This window comes from Struthio camelus, chromosome 6 (assembly GCF_040807025.1).
Source record: "Struthio camelus isolate bStrCam1 chromosome 6, bStrCam1.hap1, whole genome shotgun sequence".
Lineage (NCBI taxonomy): Eukaryota > Metazoa > Chordata > Aves > Struthioniformes > Struthionidae > Struthio > Struthio camelus.
Window position 1 is genome coordinate 41962144 of NC_090947.1, and position 27500 is coordinate 41989643.

A 27500-nucleotide genomic window follows, 5' to 3' on the forward strand; every position below is an offset into this window, starting at 1 on the left:
CAGTAGGAATACCTGTGATTCATGTGTTGCGAGTAAGACCCGGAGTGCGAGAAGCGTTTGCCACATTTGTCACACTGGTAGGGCTTTTCCCCGGAGTGCAGGCGCGAGTGCTCGATCAGGTGATGCTTGTGTTTAAATGCTTTCTTGCAAATCTGACACTGATGTGGTCTTTTTCCTGGGAGAAAACACAAGAGGACACACTGATTATAGCAGCAGGAATCGTTTCTCAGCCTCTCATCCGCTCTCTTTTTTTTAAAGTACTCAAGAAATACAATACCTGAACCGCCACATTCAGCGGTTTGACACTGCCTTCTTTTTAAAGAAAGTGCAGTTGCAGAAACAAAAAAAAAAAATTTATATTATAACTTAAGACTTTGGATGCTTTTGATTGTAGTAATTTTACTCAAGCAGCTAAGCATAATAAAGAAAATGACTCATAGAACATCAGTGGAAAACTGGCAGCTTTAGAGAGCAGCTGACACCCATGAAAATGTTTGAAAAATATCCCTATTTATAAATAATTCTGCTGACAGTATCATATATATGCTGTATTTCTTTCCCCCTTGCTAAAGAGATTAGCATGTAGAGAAGACCTTTGTTTCTTAATGTTTTATTTGTGTACGTTGCCTATGAATAGCAGGAAGTCAACATCCTATCTTTGTGACTTTGGAATTGGTGCTACGGAATCGATCATTTCTGTCACAAACACAGCACTGCGACTGGAGGAATTGAATATGGAGCAAGAGATAACAAGCACTGAGAAACAAACCACTTACTACTTCTGCTTCCCCACCTTCAACAAAACAATATGAACACATCAGGGCAGCTTTGACATTGTATTTTGCCTTCTAACATGAGTACACTGAGCGCTTGAAATGAGTAGTCAGCATTTCCCTTGCTCTGCTTGCTCCTTGAGGATCCTGTCTTCCTGTCTGTTCGTATAGCACCAAAACAGGGGCTCAATACATACTAGCTCTTGCAAATATTTGTAGTGACAATAAGGCAGAGAGTTTGGTGCTCTTTGAGCCAGTAAGAAATTTGACAGTGTTTAGGCCCACAGCAGCCAACTGTGACAAATTTAAGCCCAGTCCCAAACCCTCACGCAGGGGAAAATGCCCCCTTCCACTCACCTCAAGGACTGCAAGATTTTTTTCCTCATGTGAGCAAATACAAATATATACATCTGCCACAGAAGCATAAGGGTTTCTAAATAAAATGTTGTCAGCCACTCGCTGAGTGCTGAAGTAGTGTTAAGCTGCAGAAAACAGTATTTCCTTTGGCATTTCAGGCAGTTTCTAACCAATGTTTGAAACTCAAAACCAGTGCCAAGCCTAAACACATCTGGTTGATCCCAGGCCACAAATAGCACAGGAATGCCTTCAACACCTTCCAGAACTGCCATACTGAAAGCTTAATTCCAAAATAGAGCTGACAAAAAATACTTGTCAGCATGATGCCACACGACAAAACTCAGCAAAGCATGATGCAACCGTGAGATATCCAGACATAACATATGGTGCAAAGATTGGAATTAGTGAAGACCAGTCACCAAACAAACTTAGATTTCAGAAGGCAAAAATAAAATCAAACATTAGTATGTTCAGCCAGATTTTTATTTTTGAAATGTCAAATTAAGCTTAGTGTCATTCAGCTGAATACTCCAGTTGTGCAACTATGCAAGCAAATACAATGCCAGTTAGTCATTATTTTATGTTTTATACTATTTTTACATGTCTTAAAATGTTGTTATTCAATGCCGGAAACACAGAGCCCTGCTTTGCATGTTTTATTGTTAGAAGAGATCATTAGAAAGCTATCAGCGAAATGGACTGATTCCCTGGTAGTACTTCCCATACTGAGCTAATGTCGCATGTGACCAGAACAGGAATAAACTTCACACAAGAGCCCTCCCATCCTGTTAGTTGTAAAAGTGTGGCATTTCGTTAATTCTTAAAGACGCAAGCACTGGGAGAGAAAGAGTCCCAAAGACAAGAATAATGACTAGAAGCTTGGCCATGAGAACGTGTTTTAAACCACGTACACGGAGGGGTGATCAGTGAAGTGTAACGGACAGTAGGCAAGAAAATGCCAACAGAGAGCTAAGAGGCCAGGCAGGCGGGCTCCCATCACTGGCAGCACCACCGCGGATCGAAATCCAGCAGGAAGCGGCAAAATGTTTTAAGAACACTGAAAGATCTCAACTTCCAGGAAAACTCAAGCTGTTCCTTTATGAATCTGATCTGCTTTCTTTTCTTTTGCAGTCACTGCCAGTACACAGGAGCAGAGAAAGTCAAGCATAAAAAAAGTTCACTTCTGCAACAAAGTTGCTAAGAATGGATACCAGGGAATATGCTAATTTTTTGCCCAATCTAGTCACAGCTACCCCTGAGTTTCACTGTGAAAGTACACATTTAATAAGGTGTGATTAACAAATGCTCAAGGAAGCCAAAAATTGTATGTTATGAAATGAAGGGGAGATCTGGCAGAAAGGAAAATACAGAAGAAACCACAGATAAAATAACCTAAGTGACAAGGAAATTAGTGGATGCCTACAAATTCAAACTTAAAACTACATTTCTTTGTATGAAAGTTTCCTAAGTTTGCACACATACTGATTCCTTTTTCCTTCCCCCCCCCCCTTTACAGTAAAGTTTAAAATTCAAGCTCAACATATTGAATTATTGCAGTTTTGCTTTTATGATCTGTTTCCTAAATACATGTTTCTGCAAATTCTACCTGTTGGTTGAAAGTCAAGATAGAAAAAAGTGCTGGACTCAAACCGTTTGAGCTGTGCAGGTATATTGGCTTTGAATCTCCAGCTTTGACTCATGTTTGCATTGGATCCAAAGCCAGGAGCAGGCTGTCTTCTGATTCTGAACACAACCTTGTCGTGATGGTGACAATCTCACAATTTTAGCCCAAGAGATTTTAGCACAATCAAGTGAGTTATTCAGATTAGCTCAAAAATCTCAAAGTAGTTTTGACATAGGCAGCCTTTCCTCAGTGAGACACATGAAGGAAATTTAACTTGTATATTATGATGTAGATGGCTACTTCAACCCTGACAGAAGAAAAGCCCTCGCAGGCGAGGTGGGAACTTTCTCAATGCTACCAGTAGCCCAGCTGCATGTACTAAATATGCCTGTTTGCATTCCTACCTCTTCTCAACTGTCATCTTGAGCCCACTCAGATCAACATGTTACAGGCCTTTTGCTAGTGCTGCAACTATCTCAATAGTTACTAATTTTGTTCCTCTTTTGTTCCTCATAGACCTTCTGCTTTTCCTCTGCACCTTTTTTTTATGTCCTTCTCCTCACTGAACTTCCACCTACGCTGTCTCAGTTCCTCCCTCTGACTTACTTTTCCCTATAATCTAGTAGCTCAAACCTTGCCTTGTTCCACTTCTCCACAGTGCTATTCCTTCTCCTTTGCTTCAGATTTCCTAATTCTTTTCATGTATACTACACCCTGCTTTCTCATCCCAATTTCACTCTTCTTCAAGTTGTGGTTCATCTAGTTGCCCAGTGCTTTCACTTTCCTCAAACAGAAGTCATTTATCTTGACTGCTTCTCTTTGACTGCTTTTTATCCAGCCCCTTGCCTCCATTCACCCTTCCCAAGGACTAGGTGACATGCCAGTCCCTCAGTCTTTACCTACTTTCCTCTTCCTTTACATGTGAAGTGCCTTAAACACCGTATCTCCTGCTCCTGCTACGTGGGTTCTCACTCCAGCCAGTAAACAGGTAGTCTTGCAGCGAAGCATCATATTTTATAAATAGTATTAATATTTTCATATTAATTTATTGTATTACTAAAAAGACTATATTAAACTGATTTAGTTTATCACTTACATCCATATTAAGGACTTCCTAAACGTGCATTTCTGATCTGAATGAACATGACAGCTTGAACAAAATTCTTTGTTCAGACACTACACAACATACCTTAGCAGTGCATAGCATGCAGCTGGTTCAACAGTAATTGAAATATGTTTTTAAATGTATCAGGTTTCCTAACATTTGTAGAAGAATTTTTTTCCTATGTGCAAAACTCAGTATTTCATCCATTTAAAAGAAGTGCATAATCCCTATAATCCCTACAATTCATTAGTAGGCCAAAAAATAAACCTGAAATAAGGTATTTTACACTAGGGATGGGCAGAGCTCTACAACTGTAGTCTCTGGTTCTTTGTCTGTCAACTATTTAGATAACACACAATATTATGTATAAGAGTGTTGTTATCCAGTGTCATAACATCAGTGGAGTAGCGGTGGATCAAGAAGCAGCAGTTTTAGAAATCCCACCCTAAAGGTTTTACCCAGTCTCATCTGAGATGACTTCACCATGTTGGTCACGGCCAATGATGCTAGTAGCGAGTTATGTAAGGCAACTCGAATGAGTGCTCATGAACCGTTTGTACCACTGTGTGTTGTCAGGTGGATGCCTGATGTATATGTCATATTTTACAGTGAAACTAGACGACAAATCGCTATCAAACATTTAAAGGAAATATTTGGACTTCTTTGTATTCCACTATCTGCAGAAAGAGGCTCCCACAGGGACTGGTGCTCACTTTACAGAGCAGAAATTATAACTAATCTGTTTTCAAAGTCTCTAAGATTGCACTTTGGTTAAAAAAAAATCTCTAAAAGCACATATCTCTCAATCTTCTTGGTCCAAAAATGTTTGACTGAAAAAAACTATACATTTCTCATTTTCGGTGGTATAAAACTTGTATATCCAGCCCTACAAGTCATAAGACATCAGACCATAAGCTGTCACTGGCCCCAGACTAAATATCACCCATCCTTTGCCAGAGGCAAGTAGGCCTTTTTTTTGTAGGAGGGGGCTAAAGAAAAATCCCACTCTTCGGAAGAAAGAAGGAAACATATTTGTGACAGTTTGTTTTTATTTTTTAAAGGCGGTTCTTTGAAGCTGCTTGGGGGCTTAGATGTTAGATGTTGTCCCAGTGGAGATGGATTAGTGGCCAGAGCACAGCGAAGCGGTCAAAGGTGCAAGATAAATGCAATTTATATATAATTGCTCAAGCTGCACCTGTTCTGTTTTGAATAGAAGACCTTGTCTCCAGAACAAATTTCACAAGTGCAGAATATATCCCTTTTTCTTTATTTGAGTGTAAAATGGGGAATTCTAAACTTGTATCAGAGTAAAGCAAGAAAAAAAAAATCTTTAAATAGCATGTAAATTTTTTATGAATCAAGCTCTAAATAAAGAAAACTCCTGAGCTGGGAATTCAAAATACTAGCCAGAGAGAGCTGATTTGCTACCCGGCTCAAGAACAATATTTAGTTTACAGAATCAATCTGGAAATAAAACCAGTGCTTGCATCAGCATGAAAGCTACAAAAATAAAAAAGCGGTCTTAATAAAATATACAGTGGAAAAGGAAAGGATGAAAGCACTAGTACAGCTATGAGGCCCTCAACAGCCCACACAAGTAATAAAATAGAATGTGATGTAATATAGAACAACAATGAAAGGATCCAAAATTTCTAGGTAGGATTCTAAAAAAGTGTTTCCAGGTTTTGTTGTAGAGCAGGCACACTGCAAGTTTCCTCATGAATCTGTGATAAAGCATTTGCTGGGGTGCAGCAGACGCTAACCTTCACCTTACTCCTGAATCAGCCCGGCAAAGCATTCATGGCACTGACGACCCAGCACTCGGGACTCTCTATTTCTAGGTGCTCCATTCTGCTGGCTCTCTTGCTAATTTGCCCACTACGGCTTTCCCTGCTCATCTGCAATGAAAACATGTTTTGATTACCAAATGGCAGCAATGCTTTGCCATAAAGACAATCATCCTCTTCCATTTTTAGTAATGAAAGTGTCTTGAACCCTGTGCAAAGTAGTTTGTAGAAATCTGAGACCAGACATAAATAAAAATGAAGCAATATCTGCCCAGCTAATTTCACCTTGTGACCAAAGCCAGGGTAGGTACATAAGTCTCCGCAGGAAAATAATTTGAGCGCTGATTTCCTACACTACCTAGCATGCTCTAAACTCTAATTACAATACTGCATTATCTGATTTATATACATAGAATCTTATGAAGCTCAAACTCTAAACTGGACACATAACTCCTTTAAAATTAAACGACATCCTGAGATGAAGTTGGCAGAAATCAGTCCTGCAGCAGCTACTGGACTCTACACCAAATTACAAATCAAGCACAGAACCAATACAATTCACTCATTGCAGTAATACAGTATGTTTGCCTTCTCCACATGAAGTTAGAAGCTATAGAAGCTAGAGCAGAGTACTGCTAGTACTGCATAAGTTAAAAATTCTAGACTGTAGAACGTGAGCTGAATTTTCCACTGTGCTCAGGCTGTAGCAGGCACAGCGTATAGAGGTGATCATAGAGAGGTCTTCGATCTGCAGCCACATGCTCCTATCAAAAGTTAATGGCCTGACAGAGAACGCAGGCCAAATCCCACTCCTCTTCTTGCCCTGGCAGGGAAGCTCAGCTCCGCCACAGTACCTGCAACGTCCCTATTCAAGTTTATTTTTATTATTTATTTATTTTATATATAATTCCTATTCCAAGCTTATTTTTGCTCCAAAGACTTTTTGTGGGTCAGTCTTTAGGAACTGCAAAGCAAGTATGTGGCCTTCTCTATCTGACTCTTCTAGCATTGGTTGCAGCTATGTATGTGGACCACAAAAAGTGGTGACAAAGAAAAATCTAACTGATTGGCCAAAGTTCAGAAGAAAAGATATTTTTAACATAGGAAAAATGACATGAGTATAAAGACAGCAACCACTATTTCATTTTTCTCCAGGACAGACAGCAAGTGTTCCAGTTCCTCCTAAAATAAGTTTTTTACGGAGTAACAATGGATAATGATCAGCTGGTCAGAAAACAGGATCATACTTAATAACAAAGTTTTTTGACTTTTTAAGTTTCAAAAGTGTTCTTTGAAAATTTGGGCCTGCTCTAATAGTGACCCTACATCCAGAAGATAATGCTACTTTCAATTCAGTTCCTTGCATTGAGCACAGGCTGCAATTTTGCATATATATTATTAATGCAATTACAAGTTTTTTTCCAAAACTATCACATTAATTTGAACTTCACTTAAGATTCATGCTACATCATTAGCAAAAGTCCTAATACAGTCTGCCTCCCAAAGGCAGAGATTGAGCTAGCAAGGCTAGCCAAACCAAGTCTTCAGAGCACCCACACACCTCTATCAACAACGTGATGTGTGGAGGTTCCATAAAAGCAAATGCATTCTTAATAATATTTCACACTTTATACAGCAAGGTCCACCTGAGGATTTCAGTGTGCATGAATTAAGATTTACAACACCCCAGAGAGGTAGGCTTGTATCATTCCCCCTTGCTTCAAAGATAGGGGAAGGTGAGAGAAAGATTAAGCAATTTGCTCAGACTCACAGAGGAAGTCTGTGGCAAGGCAGAAAAGAACACAGGTCTCTTAACTTCAGCGTCTGTGTTTTTGCCACAAGACCATCCTTCCTGTCTCTAAATGCCACTAGAGCTTCATGATGTACTGCAGTTCTATTGTACTAAATATGACACCATATATGTGTTCTGGATCATAAGGCTGAATCCCATAAAAGTGACAGACATGCAATTGAAAAGACAAAAGGGACAAAGTAAAGAAGAAAGAGAAAAGTTAATACGTCAGAGCTGTGCGATATTTTTCCAGGCAGTAGGTTCCTGTTCTACTTAAAGACCAGAACATATTTTTGCTGTTACAAATGCAGTTTATTTTGCAAATCAAGGTGATTGCACACATTTCAGCTTGTCAAATTTTCAGCCTTTCAACCATATGTCTGTCGACCTTATGGACTACCAACTTTATGGGATTCAACCATATGTCCAGATCCCGATATATATGAAGGCCAGTTCTAACATAAGAGCTTTACGGTAGTAGTGTAGTAAACCATAATGTTTGCAGATGGCTGTAATAAAATCATTCAGGAGAGGAAAGGTGCAGGGACGTAAAGCCTTCAAAGCTTCTTCTGCTGAATAAACAATTTGATCTGAATAATGTAGTGGGAAGCACATTCCACCAATGAACTAGCTGATCTAGTCCAAAATGTTGCTTTTAATTTTCTTTCCTAATCCCAAGTGTATTTTAACTTCCTTTTTTATTCTCCTGTGTCGGATTAGCTTTAACATTTGGAAGAAAAGTATAAGAAGGAAAAATAACAAAGTGGGGAATATTTTAAAGACACAGTCCACCTCTGAATTGTAAATTTTTCATATGTGAAATGCCAAATGGTCATGTGCAGCCTGGAAGACGTATTAATAGAGAGGTATAAGTTTTTTACCATCACATGGTGAGACTGAAGAATGATGTGACTTGCTTCATTTCCTGAAGTGGGACTCAGCTTTCAAAGTTAAGGAAAGTTTCCTCCTGAGTAAGTTTTTTCTAACTCTAGGAAGTTGGAGCTTGGTTTATGTCCTGCTGCATGGTAATGCACATGATAATTCACATTCCCTTTGTCTAACTTGATATCTCTATTATTTGGGGAGCTCCGGTCTTGTTTTCCCCTAACTGAACCACATGCAGCCAATGTATCTCCTTTGGTGAGCTTTCCACCTCCAGGCTCACTGCTCTCCTGGCTGCCTGCAGGGAAGGGAACACTGTCTGCAGGGAGAGTCAGGGCCAGCATAGGTGGCATGGTGGGTCTTTCTCAACCTCAAATTTATTTTAAACTGAGAATCTGTGGTAAGCTATGGCAAGCTTTTTTAACTACACCAAATCCGTTCCTACCTGGGAAAGAAGAAAAACTTCCCTGAGCATTAATGGAAAAACGGAAAAGCAAAAGGCAACCTGCCTCTACTGTTGGCATGCAAAATCACTGAGAGCGCCACCTCTGTGATCTGTTTACTTTCAGATAGCTCAGAGAGAGCGAGTTCTTACACTGCTAACGTCAGGGGAAGTTTTTCTATCGGATTAAATGGTGCAGGGTCAGATAGTGTCTAAGAAACAAGAAATACACTGTCACTCTTCCCTCCCATGCCAGACTTTGTGTTGACCAAGTTTTACTTCTTGGTAAATGAACGCAGTATTAGTGCCTGCCTTTTTTGAAACGTGTTAGCATAAGGACTCATCCTGCAAGATGCTGAATGCCATGACCCCCACTGCATTTAGTATGAGATGAGATCACTCAGTACCTGGCAAGATTCACCTCAAAGCTTGTGAAGGCTTTTTTTTACTTTATGTGAGCCAAAAAAGACATCAATACAGGAATAAATAATACAACAGTCCCCTACTGAAAAAAAAAAGAAAAATAAGAAAAAAGTTGAACTGAGCTAAGCAAAACACATTATTTCTTCCCTGTCAAAAGTCTCAGCATATGCCAAATTCTATGTCATACATGTGTATACTCATTAAATATTGTGAAACATAGCATGCAATGAAACCCTTAACTCCATGTATGAGGCATTCATACCTGTGTGCTCATATTTGTGTCGCAGAAGGGAACTGCTTTTCTGGAATGTCTTGTCACATAAGTCACACGCATACATGCCACTTTCTGTCTTCTTGATCTTCTTTCGGGACAGACAGGAGTCAGAGTCTGTCATGTCATCGAGGCCTGACATGTAGTCTGGTGTGCCATCAAGCAATTCTCCCTGTGAGGTAACCACACCGTGCACATAAAACACTGTGCCTCCTGCAGCCTCTGACTCCCCCCCACACCCCGCCCCGGCTTTTTTGGAGGGAACTATTTAGTAAAAGTCAAAACAATATCAACCGTGGCTCTCCGCCAGATAAAATCATAATTGTTACACATACTGCTTATGCCTATGAACGCTCTCTTTTAGCTTGGGAGCCTAATTGTGGCAATAATAACTACAGCTGATGGGAACTGTGGAACTGATAAGGAGCCTTGTCCTCCTCGGTCTTTAACCAGCTTAAAAAACTTTTTCTCTCTGAACACTCTGTAATAATACTGATCTACATAAACAGAGAGCATATATCATATAGATCCTAAATATTTTTGAGAAACAGAATATGCAAAGGGGAGACCCTCTTCATGGATCATAACAGGTACTGTAATATTTTAAAGCAATACGTGTAAGCAACAGCTAAGAGCTCATTCCTTTCAAAACACTCAAACTTGGATATATTCTGTATCTGTAGAAAGGTTTTAATTGAATTTTATATTTAGGTACAAATGTTATTATTATGCAATCCATTTAAATGTATGTCTCCCGACTAAAGGCCTCAAGCTATATTTTTATATTTAATTTTGTAATTTGAAATAGGGAATATTAATAACACTTTTTATCAATGTTCTATCTATGTTAAAACAGCCTTCAGCATTAAGCAATAATGAATGTGGATCAGTAAATTATTAAATTTCTTGATATTTATTTTGTCTTGATCCAAAGAGAGTGCAAACTTGCATGATAACATACATTTCCATTTGCTATCACACAGTTCGGTTTTCTTAGACTAGGTTTGCACTAATTAATATTAGAGAAGATTAAATAGGCTTAAATACATTTACAAAGAGGGCAGATGTACTGTAAATTGGAATAGTGGAACAGCTGTTATGGAGGTGCAGCGCTATTTATGCTGCTATTGTGCAAAGAGGGATTACAGCCTGTAACGTAAACCATACCTGATTTTCACATTTGAAACTATAAAACATTTAGTCGTCACTAAAATTACCAATAGACTGTAATAGGACATAGGGGAACATGCACAAATGTAAGAAAAATTATTAATCTATAATCAGTTAACCTCTTTTAACTAAACTCTGTATGTTATATCTGAATACACCCAGCAGAAAGCTATAAGAGTATGGGACTTCTCTAGACCACCTCTTTGCTATAGGCATGTCAGTGGTGAAATCCTTTACTGCTTACAGATTGACTCTGGGATTAGTTGTACCTAGGCAAGAAGAGGTGTTGACCCAGATTATGTGCCCATAGAAAGACTTTGTGTGTAATTAAGGGCCCTAGCTGCTACCTCTCCAAATGATTTCTTTTAATGTCTGGGTTTATTAGCAGCTTTTCCAGACAACTGGCAGGGATCGAAGGACTGGCAGTTTGAGACCAGCAGTAGATAGGCTGAAGGATGGGCTAACGTGAAGCAATGCATCAATGCTTCTCAGGCCCTCGGAAACTCCTGAGAAGAGACAAAGTCTTTCCTGCGAGCGGTGGGCGAGCGGAGTTCCCAAAACTATGGAGAATGAAGCTCTGAGGACCTTTAAAGGGCTAGAACTGTTATGAGGCCCCTGCTTAAAGGGCTATGGCTTTTCACCTAAATGCGTGGCTGCGTCCCAAGAGTTTTCCCCCAGTTCCTTCTTCCTCAGGGGTGAAATGTAGCTATGCTCACCACGAGGGGAACCCTGCAGAGAACTGTTTCCCTCTAAAGTTTTCATTTTTTTTCTGCAGGATGAGATTCTCAAGGACATTAATATTCAGATACAGTTCTAATAAAGAACAACTCACCTTTTAACAGAATAAAACCATAAGCATTATGTTTGCTCAAAGGTATTGATACTGCTTCTGAATCTGAGTAAAAGTACTCCTAAGCTAATTTCAATTTGTTTTCCTACTTTACTACATTTTTGCAAGTTCAGACTGAAATAAACTCTGCTAACTCTGTCAAAATGTTTAATATAACTTTTTTTTTCCTGTAAGAGGACACATCACAATATACTAAATGCTAGCTTTTCAAAACACATTGGTTGCAATAACAATTTACCTGAAATCCTTGTTTCCGCTGGTACTTTCTCCTTTGCTGCATATCAGCAAAAGTAGCTGCTCCAGTTGGGTAAGTATAGGCCATATGTGGTAGGAAGCTCATCTGATCTAGTCCTGGGTATGGTCGCAGCCCAGGAATACTGGTCTGGACTGGTGGCATAAAAGTGGCTGGGGGAAATGCGCTTTGTGGAGGAAGTGTTGTGTATAAAGGTTTGGCACTAAATGGGTTCATACCAAATACTGGGTTAGTGCTTTTATCCAGATTATTTGAATTAGAAAACTCTTTCTTGATAAAAGTCAAGTTCAGTGGCTCATCTGAGTTTTCAGATGATGAAGAAACACTGTTGTGTTCTAAATTTACACTATTAGATTTTGTTTTGTTCTTTGTGGCTATAATACTTTTGGGTTCCTTCATTTGTTTTGGTAAAGACAAGTCCAAAGGCTCAGCCTGAAGCTCCTCAGAAGAGAAACTGTTTGGAGTGTAAGAACTACTATGGGAGTTTTTAGAAGATGTGGAAGAAAGATTTAAAGGAGAAGGAGTATTGCTCCTAGAGTGGTCCAATTTATCAACTGGTTTAATATTGGTAAAATGAGGAGGTTTTGTTAGCCTGAGAGGAGTATCACAATTAGTAACACTGTTATGGAGTTCAGCTATAGATGGTGAAGTTATAGAGTCCACAGGCTTTATTGGAGATCTGGCTGACAAAGAGTCTTTAGTGGGAGTGTTGTTGGTGGCAGCCAGCGCCACCTTGGCACTGGTCCTTTCCAGTGATGGTGACCTGGAACTTGAATACTGGTAGACTTTTCTTTGTTCAAACCATTCCTTCACAAATTCCTGAGGAAGGCCAACAGCAATGGAAATTTTCAGTAGTTCATCGGAGTTGGGTTCCATATTCATAGCATAATATGCTTTAAGTACAGACATGTGGTCCTTGTATGGGTTGATGGGGCTAGTCATTCCTTTCTCAGAAAGTACTGATGACAGCAAGAGGGTTTGCTTATCAACAAACACTCCAGGTTTGTTGGGAACCATGTTCTCGTGAGGCTGAAGGACTGCCTTGATTTCTTCGTTCATCTTACACAGGTAACGCTCATGCTGATGCAACGGAATGGGACCAGGAAAGCTTTCTTTACAGAACTGGCATGAAAATGGAGTTGATACATTGTGGTTCTCTATCATCTTATCTTCAGTTACCAGGTCTATTAGGGTTCGCAGCTTCTCTTTCTTAATGTTATTGAGCTGCCTCCTTGAGTCTGTGGTTAAGCTCTGGAGGCAAGCTTTGGCTTCATTGACTTTCTCTAATGTATAGTCAATAATACTTTTAGTGGCACCATTATGACTTACTACTGGAAGACCCACGGGGGGAATATTGGGGGAGGTAACTCCTTGTTCCTCTGCTTGAGAGCATGAATCCTTCATATGATAAACCTTCAACTTGGAGATCTCTTCAGCCTTGCAGTCCATTTTCTGCCTGGAAACCGTGTTGTCCACAATCTGTAGGACCTTCTGCACCTCACTTAAATTACTGCCTACTGCAGGAAAACCAAGTAGTGGTGCTTCCATCCCTACACCTAAGTGCTGCATTGGACTTTGAGCAGAAGTGTGAACTCCTAAGGGGCTGGTTGCTCCAAGTCCACCATTCATAAAAGGACTAGTTGCACTAAACCCATGTGAGGCCATAAGAACCTTATATTCATTGAAATCTAGTGGTTCTGTTTTAATTTTCAGTAAGCCTGTTTGTTCAGACATACTAAGTGGTTTGCCATTCTCCAGCTTGTTTCTCAGCTGTGTAATGGCTGAATTAGTAGGAGAGGAAGATACAGAATTAGGAGAAGAACCCGTCTTGATATTGTTTCTCATTCTGCCATTTACAGAGATTAAACCAATACACTTCTTGCTGCTGATGTGCGAACTGTAGGAGCCAGAATGGGAGAAACGTTTCTTGCAGTTTGGACACTCATATGGTTTTTCACCTAAAATGATAATTAAAACCAAATATTAATTATCATTGTTGCTATGATGCAAGTGATTGCATTTGGTTACCAGACTGATTATCTGTGAATCCTCTGATTAATAGTGAAGAAAGTATCAATTCTGTGAATACGGCTACATATCACCACTGCATTATCCTCCTCTTTCTACAGCTAAGCCTGAGCTCTGGGTCAAGTGGGAGAAATCCCATCTACTAGCTCCATCAGTGAGTGTGCCAGTAAAACAATCCTTAGGTGTCTGGGTAACTGTTAAAGCTCTATTAATGTCATTAAGCATGTTAATAAAGGAGAGACTATGATTATTTACAGCTTTACAGATTTAAAAATGAATGCCACAAGTTTCAGTGATTCTGTTACTGTTGGCACCTGGGAAAGTAAAAGAAGAGTTTTTAACAATGACTATTGCCAGACAGACCACATGTCTTCATGTCAGTAGTCCTGAGGTGAGCTGGACCCACCGTCTGCAGCCTGGCAGTAGAGTGTTAAGGTGTGAGACTGGCTTCAAACTGACTATGCTGTCACAGGTGAGTACCCTATGGCTAAAACAGTCAGGTCAAATCCAGACCAGCCAAATTTGATTTTTTTTTTCCAAAAAGGAATTGAGGTATATTGAAAATAAGCATGGTATGGGAAACTGAGTCCTGCTATTATAATCATGTTTGCACAGGGGGAGATTTGTGCAAACAAGGTTTGCTGTTACGGATCTGTTGCTTCAAGCAGCAGAACAAAACTGCACCATTCATTCAATATAAGACATTTTTCACTTACTTGTTATCTGAGAATATGAGCTGTGTTTCATTTATGGGGACTTTTTGTTCTGAAAAATATAATGGACTCTTCAGGATCTGACTGAACAAAAATGAGTGAATGGTTCCGAGCAAAAATTGCCTCACAGACAACCTGTAGTACTTGTAAGAAGCTTTGCTATTTCAAAATCTTACAGCCAGACCATGGTATTAACAGGATGATAAATGAGGATGACTCAGATATCATTTATGAAATACCTTAGTAGCTCCAAGAAGCTAGAAGCAGAAGTGTGTAAATTTTAAGCAGTCCTTAAAACTCAGCTAATTAAACAAAATGCAAATGAGAACACCAGCACCTCCGCTACTCACCACTGTGAATTCGCAGGTGTTCCTTCAGATGGTGTTTATATTTGAAGGCCTTGCCACACTCAGTGCATTTGAACTTGCGATTGCCCGCTCCTTGGGTCAGCATTTGGTGCTGGGAGAAAAAAAGATACCCAAATGAATTTTATGCAAGAGAAACCAAGAATTTCTAGCTTAAAAACAAAAACAAATTAATGTGGCTCTGAATTTATCAAGCAGACCAAAAGGTCTGCGTGTACATTTATTTGTCTCATCAGTGTTGCAATAAAAATCAAAATGTTGGCAGTAAACCGAAACAAATGCGAAAGTACATTCACATAGGCATTCGATATTTACCTTAGAATTATTTCCTAAGTCTCTCATCAGAAATGTGTTGCTTTAAGGTATGTTACGATGAGAGAAACTATTTTATAAGAAGATTTGTGGTCCTTAATATTCCCAGCAGATTCTGAACATGTGGAACTCTACTTGCTTAAAAATTCTGTTTTACTGTGTAAGTAGAAAATACGGAAACACTGTCGTTAGCAGCATTTCATATCAGACTTAATTTATTATCAGGCAAAAGAGACTACATCTTCGGCATGAGTGGCTGCTGATTTTTTTTTTTTTTAAATCAGACCAGCAGGAAAGATTTCAGTTATCTTTCTTACCGTGTTTTCCCCCAGTGCTGTTCTAAGCAATAGGGGCAAAACCAGAGGAAAGTTGCCTGAAAGGACAAGTTAAAAGCAGCATAAAGAGATAATCAAACACAGCTGACCTTTTTGAACAAGTAAGAAAAGCCCTGTGACTGTGAATCGGAGGGGAGGGGGAAGAAAAAAAAAATCATCATCATCATCATGATCATCATCATAATACAGCCATCCTAGATGCTCAAGGTAGGAGGTCAGCGTGTTTCGGGCAGCCCCAACACAAAAGCCGGCTGCACACAAAAAGGCAGCGCAGAGCCGGTATGACAACTGCGAGGGTGTGCTGAGTCTTCCCACATTCCTGGCGAGACAGATGGCGTTGCACGGGACACAGGGAGGGCTGTTCAAACAGCAGCAACCTTCAAAGATCAAGCAGAGCCCGGCCCGCCGAGCGCCATTGAGGGACCCGCGCTCATATGTTGCTGAGTTGCATAAACAAACAGCAACAGCTGTTTTGTCTCCCCCCATCGCCCTCCGAGGACTACTATAAACTTTAGTTGTGCCACTGTTAATATGATACAATCATTTTAATTTACTAATTGTAAATGCCACGAGCAAATGAGGGGACTTTTCAACACCAAAGCTACCATTCATAATGCGCCAACACGAGCGCGCTCTCGCATGTGGAATTTCAGGCGGTTATGTTGGGTAAATATCGGGAGGTTTTCCCCGGTGTTTTTAATGATACAGAGCAAAAGGGGGGGGGGGGGGGAGAGAGAGAAAAAAAAAAAGACCTTAGCGTGGATCAGGTTAAAATAATACACATGTGGAAATGTGTTTGTCTACCAGAAAAGCCTGAGAAGGAAAGAATATGAGAAAGTGCTCCAGAATCATTTATATTGATTTAAGATCAAGGAAAAGATACAGTTCTCTTAAAAATGCTAATTGCAAAATCGCGTGATTAGGAAATGTGTGTTTGCCTAACTGAATGTACCTTATGCTGAGAAAAACCCTACCAAGAGAAATACAGCTGATCATGATTTTCAGTTATTTAAGAAAAATAAATATGGCATAAAGCCTTTATAATTTGATACAATGCACATATCTGTTTATTTAAGTTTTAAACACGCCATTTGAGTTTCCATTACAACCCTCCATAACACTGGATTTCAGAAGTAATTCTCTAGCGAGGGCAGAAATAGTTTTTGTGATAGTACGTAAAGAGTTTTGTGATACAGCTCTTTTGACAATTTGGTTTATGAGAATTAAGAAAGCTCAGTCACCTGTTTGAGATACACAGCATCTCCTTAAATGCAACAGTGATACCATATTACATGCATCACATCAAGGAAAAATTGCTTTGATTCATTACATATATGCTGCCGGGCTACAAAAATTATAGGGATGCCGCAATTGTAACGCACGCCTATGTTAGTGATATAATCACACACGATTGCCTATATGTACTGCAGTAAGAGTTATTGTGAAAAAGTGTAATTATATTTAACAAACGATTATACCAAACATGCATAATTTTATGTGATTGAAAAGGTTATTCAAAAAGTAATGAAAAAATATTAGTAGGTCTTTTAGTATGTCTTTGAGATCCTATGCACAAAACTGCAAAGCAAAACTAGGTGAAAAATGGAATTAAAATTGCTGAGATGTTTAATAATGTATAATTAAAATGCTACAGTTTCATTCACTTTTTGAGGAACATAAAAACGAAACTAAAGTCAAGTTAAAGTGCAAATAAAATTTCTAAATTAGAAATTAACACACTCATTCGATCGTGAACATAAGACTATTAAATCATATTAGAAGAGACCATCAAAAAATCATTTAGACCTCAATTAAAGCTATTACCATTAAAAGATCTGCATCTTCAAAATGCCATGAAAAATTAATAATGATTGCCAATCAAAGCAATATCGTTTCTCTAAGGGGTTATTATAGAAAGAAATCACTTAAAACCAGCCCCCCACCTGATCTGTCCCTGGCTTGTGTGTCACCATATGCCGCTCGAGCTGGGTGCGGTAGGCAAACGTGTAGCTACAGAGGGGGCACGAGAAGTTCTCCTCATTCTTCTCGTGGCGGTACTTGATGTGCTCCTTGAGGGATGTCAGGCGCTTGTAGCCCCGGTCGCAGTAGGGGCAGGTCAGCAGTTGGGCGAAGGCATCTGGAGTTCCAGGTGGCAGGTCTGCAGCCCCGAGACGGGGGAGAGAGAGGCAGGCCAAAAGGTCAGGAAATCAATGGCAGCTAATGGGCTTCTTGCCCGGGATGGTATGACAGGAATCGCTGCAATCTGCCGCGCGCTTCGAACCGGCCGCAGAACGCACCCAGTCCCCGTACACACCCAATGCAGACTTGTGCGAAGTGTTTCATACTGCACTAGGAAATTAATTACAGACCTTGCTCCTTCGCAGGACTTCAGCAGCTCCAGAACTAAGAAATACTTTTCTCAATGACTTGCATTCCAGCTTTAGCTCATTGTATTACTTACGCCATTGACCAAATCATTCTTATGGACACTTTTTCAATTATTTATCAAGGAATCAGAGAGTGATGGGCCAGCAAGCCTATATTTTTGGCATTAAAACTCAATACTTCCAAAACTTAGAACTATAGTGGCAGCATTTCTCTCATTTAAAGTAAGCTTTAAATTAAGCTCTTTAGTTCATCTGCGAAATAATACGAATTTGCTGACTAAAAATCACAATACACTAAAATTACAGTCCCAATCTTTGCTCATGAAATTCCATGCCGCTGCAGCTGTTCTTCAATTTTTAAGGTAAACACCCAGGCATGTAGTGCATTTATAATTGCAACAGCTGCAAGAGGTCAGGATACTGGCTAAAAATGAATTACAGCCTCACCATTTTCTTCTTGCCCATTGGCCTCTGGAGTGCCAAGGCGAGACAGTTCCTCAGGGGCTTCTGGGTAAATAATGGCTGTGTCACTGCGCTGTAGGTACTCTGCTATGCTGACTGCATGCCCATCTCCTTCCTCCAGTTTCCTTTTGGCAAAATATTCCTCAAAGTCCGACGTGCAATTTGCATTCTTAACTAAAATGAGAGAAGGGGAAAAGAAGGGGTTTTGAGTGCATCCTCCCCGAGAGCTCGGGTCAGCTAACGTCGCTGCTTGCGAGAAGAGCCGACATTCGTCCTGGAGCTACAAGTCTGCAGTTAGATCCTTGCTCTCATCAGTCTTACTCCAGCTCTTAATACAATTAAAGCAGGCTTTCCGCTGACTGGGATGGAAGTAAGGCTGGCAGTTAAATTAACAAGGATATGGACTTGATGGGGCAGCAGGGGTTCATGAGGGCTTTGTAATGCAGGTGAGCCTCCAGGGAGCTCCTCAGGGAGCCGGTGGCTTTCAGGATGGACATAGCAGTCTGTACGCTTAGCACACTTACAGGACTGCGCTCAGCTGCCCCCAAACCCTACACACCTGAGTATGTTTGCCTGTGAGGTATTTACCACCGCACAGACAGTATTTGCAAGCATTAAGAATACAACCACCTCTGAAAGATGTCCTGTCTCCTGTTCTTCTGTGGTGGTTCCAGAACAAAATAGTGCTTGTTAAAATTCATAATATCTTCCTTCTATTTTTTTCTCCCTGGGAAATTAATCTACGGGTAATTTACAATGAGAAAGTAGATTGTTTCAAAAAATGTCTTGCTTCGTGGATTTTTACAAATAGAACCACATGTTTTAGACCATAACTCGGATAGAGAGCCTAAAACCACTTTTACAGTCTGTACGAAGGTTTTCCTCCTTTTCCTTAAATGTAAAGCTAATTTTTTATTGTCCATGCAATGTCCATGAAACATAATATATTCCCAACCACAAAACATCCTGTTACTAAAAATATGCTTTTCTCCTCCATGTAGGAACACTGCATACAGGAAAGATCTTTAAAAGTCTGGGACACTATAGACAAATATTAATACAACTATATTAGAAAATAAAGGAATAGATCATTTTCTTTCTCTGATTTTTTTTTTTAAAGTAGACTTGGAAGATACAGTTGGTGGCAGGAAATTTAAGCTACTTGTTTTTAACAGGCCATAAATGAAAAGAATGGCTTATGATCGATTACATTTTTAATGTATTTCTCCTTAGGTGAAATAAGAAAATAAGGCAAAGCTATAAACTATTCTACAGTTCGTGTAAAAGTAAAATATTAAATGGTGTGATTCTGCTCTCACTTACACCAGGGAGCAACATGGAGTAACTTCAGGGAGATCAAAGGGGTTATGGCAATAGGAAAGAAGATCAGGCCCGACCGGATTTCACCAGTTTCTAACCACTGGAAATGAGAGAATAACCAGTTCCTTGGTGCTTGGAACTGGGTAAAAGCTTTGCCTCCATTTCCTACAGAAAGGAAAGGTGAAGTTTGCGATCAGGATGAGGTGTGGTCTCCGGCGGTGGCACTGGAAGTCTGAGAGGGCCTGATCTGAAGGGCTGATCTGGCTGTCATCGATAAAAGTAGATATTCAGCTACGCAAACCTCATCCCTTTAGCTGATAAAATCAAATCCTCCGCCTGAGACAAAGATGCCCTATTTCTCGTGCAAAACAGAGCGGCTTCTCAAACGTCCAACCGTATTTCAGTGACAGCGACCAAATGGCACGGCTCATGAGACCCCCGCTGCTAGACGGAAACTTCTATCCCTGTTGCAGCGGTTTTGCAGGGAATCAGTAAACCAAAATATTTTTCCTTCCTTGGCCTTTCAGTAGCTCGTGTTATCATTTGTTATCAGCATGAGAAATAATACCTCACCTTCCCCCCGCCACCCTAAGCGACTCCCGGTGAGGGGCGCACGGTCAGGGGGCCCGGGTGCCTTACCGCCATTTTGTCGCTGTGAGAGAAGCACAACAAAATGGCGGCTGCCTGAGTCACCCTACGCACAGGCCTGTCTGTGCACGATATTTTTTGACCTTGTTTTCTCAGGACAAAGCTGAGACGTTACGTTTTAAATCAGAACCCCCACTTTTTAGTCTCTCACTGCGCCTAGATCTTACAGTTTTTTCTCCCTGCTTTCCACGCGCCCCCGAGCAAGGCCTCGCTCTCCAGGAGCCCGGATCACTTTCGGAGCTTGCACCTGAATTTATCGGATGGGAAATCCAAGTGCGCTGTGACAAGCCACCAAGCGAGGACTGAGTTAATATGAGGAGCTCCCGTCCCAAACGAGGGCCCCAGCGAGGTCCTTCACGCCCGGCAGCCTGCCCAGGAGCTGCAAAGGGCTGTGCTGGCCGTGGGGGTCTGAAGTCTGTAGATTATTTCACTTCTGTGTCTCTGCGTGTGAGCCAGGAGCTAAAGCAAATGTTTATGTCTACATTATAAACCCCTAAAAACAAGGGGATTTAGCGGGGAAGCTGTCAGATCCTTGAGTGAAACAGCACAACCCGGTGCTGTAGCGTTACAGATTAACGTAACTAGCAAAAGGTGACCGTGTGTATCCGGCGTCTCACCAGCGATATTACTGAAAACTCATCTCTGGAAGCGCACCCAACGTTGCTAAAAAGGCTCATCTGATAATCGTTAGCTTTCTCACTGGATTTCTGGGGGAAAGGCCTGCTTCCCCCGCATTTGTTGCCCTAAAGTCCTGTTCCCGGAGTCCTTCCTTGCGGCCTGACGCCGCACACACGTGCGCGTTCCCTTCGAGGAGCCAAGCACCTCAGCGAGATCTGCAGCAGGTGACCTCACCAAGCAAGTCTTTCTTTAATTAATTGCTGGAGCCTGGAGAGTAGGAATATTTTCAGCCCCAAAGGCTGACGCGGTCATGCCACGTAAAAATGAAACGCACGAAGGGAAACTATCTTCGGAGGTATTTGGGACCTTTTAAAGATAACGTGAGAGAGAGGTTCAAGGAGCTTGGGAGACCATGTATGTTGTGTGGGAACTCTCACTGCGAGATGGTGATAGCTGCCTTTAATCGCAAACAAAGCTAATAAAACCACAGCCTTCATTAGCCAGGAAGTGAGAGGCCCCCATTGGTACACACAGATTACAGTCTGAAAACGGCCTATCCTTCGAACCTGCCAAGTTTTACTTCTGTTTTCCTCTCCCCTGAAGGTTTTTTTTTTTCCCCTTCTTTAAATTATATTAAGAAATCCCTATTCCAAGCTTGTCAGATGTTAGCAATCTAAACCAGGGAAGTTTGTTTGTTTGTTTGCAGGGAATTTGTTAATCCCCTTTCTGCAAATATCTCCGTTGCAATAACAGGACCAGGTAAAATAAAATAAACCATAGGAATTTATCTGTTCATCTGTTAAAAACAGTTTCTGCAAAACATCATTTTGCCAGGTAATCATTTCAGAGATCCCCAGAAATATTTACAAATTAATTTAGCACGACTAAAGACTGAACTATAATTTTCACTCTAATGGTCACTTTTGCTTTTTCTCTGTAAAGCCTCCGTGGCTTTATAATTAAAAATGTGGCTGATTAATGTATGGATAACAAGAAATTTTTTTTTTTTTTTAAGTACCACTAGGAAGTGGCCACTCTGACAATAGCAGAATTTCTAATTTAATAACAGGGACTTCTCTTTTAGTTTTCTTTCTCTGCTAACGACATGCTGTGATGGATTTAATACTAAAAATACACCACGATTGTTGTGTGCACCCACAACAATTTTGTGGTGAGTTGTATGTGAATGACCTGAGTTTGAAATTGTATTCTCCACTTCAGAGCACATCCCAGGTTGTTGAGATACCACGCTGAGGAGTCAGTAAAGGGGAACAAGTTGTTCTAAACAAGAGAGACCTTGCTGGCCCATCCAGACGTACTCACTTTAGCCTGTAAAAAGCCCCAGATGGCCCTCCTTGATGCCAGAAGGTCACTGCAACACGGCCTTCGCTGAAGACAGAGTTGCTGATCTGCTCCTTCTCCCACCGGGCTGAGTCTTGCTCTCCCCTCGGCTATTTTGTTAAGTATTCTTATTAAATATCCACCACTGCTCTGACCACACTGAGAACTAAAGGCTACCTGCAGGAAAGAACTGAGGCAAGGCACCAAGGTGAACTAAGTCAGCAGACAGGGCCAAAGCCTTGTTGGAATAGGGGGCTCTGAAGGAGAACACTTCGAACTTCTCTGAAAATCCAAAATAATCAGAAAGCACTCAAACAGCTCTGACACTGACCTCGCCTCTCTTCTCCTCCAGTAATTGTCAAGGCATCCGAACAGGTCCGCCAGACCTGAACAGATCTGGTGGATTTTTTCACAGTTGCTTACTCTGCTGTAACTGGGCTCTGTGCGAAGGACTTTCCAGCTCCTGTCACCTGGCATCTTTCACTCACAGTGAAGAGATTAGCAAAGACATTTCGTTTATCAGATGATTTAATATAACTAAATAATCTGACATGGCTCTTAAGAGACTATGGAGACTGTATCCACTGTAGAAATATGTTCTACCCGAACTACCTAGACATCAGTCTCCACTACGAGAGATGGCTCTGAATAGTTCAGTGATTAAAGATTTGAATTAACACTAGCAGAGCATCGGACAACTCTTAATGGTTATTTAAGTAAGCCACTCATTGGAGCAAATAGCTGTTTGCTATGAGTAAAGAGGAGGTGGTGACTTTTGCATAGGACCCTTGGGGAATGTCTGCTTCTGGTGGATATAATGCCCAGAGTAACTTTTATATATTAAATGTAGACCTTTTAGAACCGTCTTTGAAACATGAGCTTCCAATTCATAAAGTCAGGTAAGGGGAACCCTTAGCTTCTCCCCCAGAAGCGCAGTTTCTACTGATTTTCAGAAGTAGTAGGACCATCCCACCCCCCAGAGTGGATAAATACTATGGCTTGTTTCAGAGGGCTGGCTGCCGGGCTTGCTGAGATGGTCTGCACTGGTATGCACTGATGTCGTGAGGCTAAAGGAGAACCCGTAGAAGGGTCCATCAGATAGTGGAAGCAAGGGGCTAAGGGGACATAAAGTTTTCATCCTCAAGCAGGCCACACTGCAAACATGAGAGAGTCAAGGCCTGTTATGGTAAGGAAAATATGTGCAAAGGAAGTCACACGGCCTGATAGGGGACCTCAAGGCTCTGGTAATGGTAATTCAGATAACCATCAAGTCTTTTTTTCTGAATCAGACATCTTTTAAAGTCCTATTTCTCCAAGTGCTAAATACAATTTGTCACATTATTAACCTCTGTTAGAAAAAAAAAACCTTTAAAATACGTATGTATGCAGTGCTGTATAGCAACATCATTAAGTATATATGCAACGATAAACTGTGACTGTATGCCACTCTTCTTTCATGCATAATAAATAAATCTAATGCATGAAAAAAGCACTGACATGGTTTTATTTTTCTATTATTTTCTCTCCCAAGAATTAGAAAGTAAATTTCTTGTGTTATTTAATATGGGATTCTATGTGGGTGTTACCAACATTAGGAAAGTATGAGTAATAAAATCCTTGCAATGCTTAGTTATCACCTTTTACAGTAACATTTCTAGAGGTTATTACCTATGAACTAAATATCATAATGGAATGTATAGAAGTGTACTTACACTAGAACCATTTACTTTCAACCATGCAGATAAGGACTATCTGCAACATCTCAAATCATAACTCAAACAAAATGCAAAATAAACATTGTGTAATGTATGGAATTCAGCTGTGCTCAGGATTGAAAAGGGCCTTATGGCCTTTGGAAAGAAGATGGTAAACCCCAGAATTCATTTGGATTAAAAAGTAGTAACAGAAACCTTTTGCTGTTTTTTCTCAGCCGGAGAAAAAAAGAGATGGCACCAAGATGATGCCTGCTAAATATCTCTCTCCCCTTTCTTGTTCCACAAAATGTATTGATTTCTAAGAAGAGGGGAAAGAAAGAGATGTGGAAAGTGGAAAAAAAAAAAAGATTAGCTAGAAACATAATAATCTCATAAATATGCATTTAAAGTGTGTGTGTCTGTGTATCTATGTAAGAGGTTTATGTGTGTCTTTCTGAAAAGATGTTTTCAGTCTCTGAAGTAGCTTACTCTGTGTACCATGCGAATCTGGGGTTGCCAAGAAGAGTGCACCCCATCCTCATTATCAAGCTCTTTGTACAGTCTCTCTCATTAAAAGACTACTGTATCTTGGTCCAGCTACTTTAAACTATAGGATATTCACCCTTGCTGGGAAAACATCTCCTCATGCTGCTGAAAACTATTAGCTTACAAGGATACCGTTAAAATGAGTTAGGGGCGGAAACATCATGGGGCAGGGGGAGGTGCAGAGACTTTTACTGAATGAATTTTCCACTGTACTGTCGCGATCAAATTGCCAAAAAATTTAAAAATAGGAGAATTATGTAAACATTTCCCAATTGTTAAACTGAAAACAGGAAATAAATTGTTCTGTCACTTCTTCTCTTCATGCACAGCTAATTCTAAATGATACAGAACAAAAGTGATGTTCATATAAGCCAAAACCTTACCTGTACCATTGTTTCCAGTGGTCTGAATTGTGGCTTCAGGCCCCATAGTGTCATAATCTTCCTTCATTTCTTCTGTGAAATAAGCATGCACATTTTTAGCATTTGCACATTATTGAACTGCTTACAAAACTAGCGAGCACACTGCAGTAACAGGGAAGATTCTTATAAAGGAAACAGAAAAAAGGCCTGTTGTAGGCCTCTGTACAATGGCTTTGTTCTGGGAATTGAATGAATTCAGTAGTGCTAGAAGGACAAGAACTTATTTACTTTAAACATTACAGCGAGTGGTGGAAAACAGAACTATTTGTTTGGGACAAACGAAGGGCTTTTCCCTATAGCAAATCTCATAAGCAGTTTCATGATAAAAAGGGATTTTTTTTTTCATATTTAAAAAAATAATCAGTTAACAGGCACTAAAAGATCTATACCTGGAAGAAACAGCAAATACAAAAGGAAGATATAAGAAGCTCTTATATCTCTATTTCTATCTATCATCTCATAGATCTCTTGAGTTGCCATCGTCATTTTAACCTCATTTGAAGCGATGCATGTGTTAATATCAAGCGGTGCAGAAATGTAACAAATTTTCAACTGTGGGCAGTTCTTTTCTGCCTGTACAATTTGTTTGTGTCTTCTGTGCACTCTCTGTGCACTGACAAAGTCCGTCTTTATGACCATAAATTGGGTTAATTCACATGCAAATGAGCACGATATGTGTAGAATTATCTGCTGTATATTTGTCATGGATCAGTTTACTTTCTGTGAAACTGAGGGATTCACAGTAGGTTAAAATAGCCTTTATAGGAAGTTAGATGCAGCTTTATCACTGTACAGAAGGCTTATTTTCATAGATGTTTCAGTCCGCCTAGGAGTGCCTGTCAAACTTGGTTTCTTACTGCTAATTTTTTAGCTGGTGTGCAACAGGTATTCACATGTACAATGTGGTTAAGATTTAACCCTCCAAATGACTTTTTTACCAATGTGAGAGAATTCAGTATTTAAGATTTAAGTGAAGAACCTGCTTCAGTCTTCTGTTTAACTTCCTTTGTAAGAAATAAGATGTGGAAAGGCACCCAGAAATGGTACAACAACAACCGAATTAAAATAGAATTTCCCAGAAACAAACACAAGTCGATGGTGATTCAGGAAGATGGATGCCGGTTACCCAGTCAAGTGATAGACTAGCATGAAGATCAAAGCATGCTATTAAAATCTTATTGATACACATAGCATTAAAATTCTTATTCCTCGTTCTTGTGATAAAGATTTTGATGAGGACAGAAACTGGCCCAGTGTTAATCCATTTCCATGACAGTGATTTGACTGAAGATAGGGGAATAATATAAACAGAACACATCCTCAGTTCATTCCTAAATTTGTAATCTTGTAGTATTCTTCAGATGTCACATTCTACAAGTAATTAGTTGGTAGAATAACAGGTTCTAATTGTATCATTCTAATCAAAACTAAAGCACAGAATGACTTAATTCAGAGCTTTACAACCAGTGTACAATACTGTGGTATAAATATACATGTTTATGGCTTTGAAGCTTTAAAAAAAAAATTAATGAAAGCTCTTAAGCTAAAATATGCAGGTACAAACAGATGCTAAATTTGTACAAAAGCGTAGAATATGCAGACCAGATGAAAAATATTTGCTTAAACTGTACAACAGACAAGCCAGCCTTGATTCTCTTCCCAGATCTGGCCTTCTGCCTCTCTAAGGATCATTTTCACGGGGCTATCTTGCATCCAAAACATTTAGGAGTTCAATATGTATTAATAAAATGTTGTCATTATGATAATTGATCTGCTGTGCCTGTCTTATATCTGATATTTTTATTGAAGTCTACCAGAAATCTTAATCAAGGTACAGTATTTCTGAGAAGTTCAGTGTTAGGTATAAATATAGCAATTGTGATTTTCTTCCTTGATCATCTCATGTGATTTCTGGTAGTAAGGAGTCACAAGTATCAGAAGTTTTCCATCTGAGGGCACATCTACCCAGTCAGCAAGGGGAAAGCAGTTAACAGCAATTTTTTTTTTTTTTTTTTGCATAATAGTGGTAATGTTCAAGATTTCTGCTGCACTTCCTTCCTCATTGTCATTTTCTTCTGTAGTAAAGAGAAGTTACAGTGTCTAGTTGCTTCCCAAAAATTATTAAATGCTCACTAATGCGATGTGCTGCTTCTCACTTTGTGCAGGTCACAGAAGTACATTCTGCAATTTTTCATGTACGTTTTTATTCTCGTTTAGCTGACGGCTGCACAATCTATCCTTTTGCATTGAGCAACTCGGTTAGCGTGACTTTTCTTTACCTAAACCTGCCCTCTTCCTAAAATCTGTGACCCTGCATTACACTCTCCATATTTTAAAAATACTTGCAGCATTTTCTTCCTCTCTCACTCAGCATTAATTTACTAAAATATAAACTACAAATATGTAGGCCTACTTCTGATCTCATCCAGCAGAGTGCAAATCGAGAGCAAAACTACAGTGTGAAACCAAGGTGAATAAAAACAGGACAGTTCTCTGTGTGTACAGAGGCAGCAGAGAATCTACAAACATGCACTTAGCATTTATTTAATTTGAATGGATCGTTAAGTGGGGGCTTTGCTA

At 40.0% G+C, this 27500-nt stretch overlaps 1 protein-coding gene across 4 annotated transcripts in view; it reads right to left on the bottom strand.

The window, feature by feature from the left end:
* Positions 1-27500, bottom strand: part of ZEB2 (zinc finger E-box binding homeobox 2) — a 111885-nt gene that overhangs the window by 1839 nt on the left and 82546 nt on the right. For 3 of the 4 annotated variants that reach the window (XM_068949321.1, XM_068949323.1, XM_068949324.1), the window contains 7 exons: positions 24882-24953; positions 18317-18505; positions 17426-17640; positions 14821-14929; positions 11715-13687; positions 9448-9628; positions 1-175 (listed from right to left, as the gene is read on the bottom strand). The exon at positions 1-175 is cut by the window's left edge and continues 1839 nt beyond it. In XM_068949321.1, the coding sequence (XP_068805422.1) occupies positions 1-175; positions 9448-9628; positions 11715-13687; positions 14821-14929; positions 17426-17640; positions 18317-18505; positions 24882-24953 (2914 nt within the window). The remainder of the gene's footprint in view (positions 176-9447; positions 9629-11714; positions 13688-14820; positions 14930-17425; positions 17641-18316; positions 18506-24881; positions 24954-27500) is intronic. The other variant, XM_068949322.1, reaches the window with a different exon arrangement.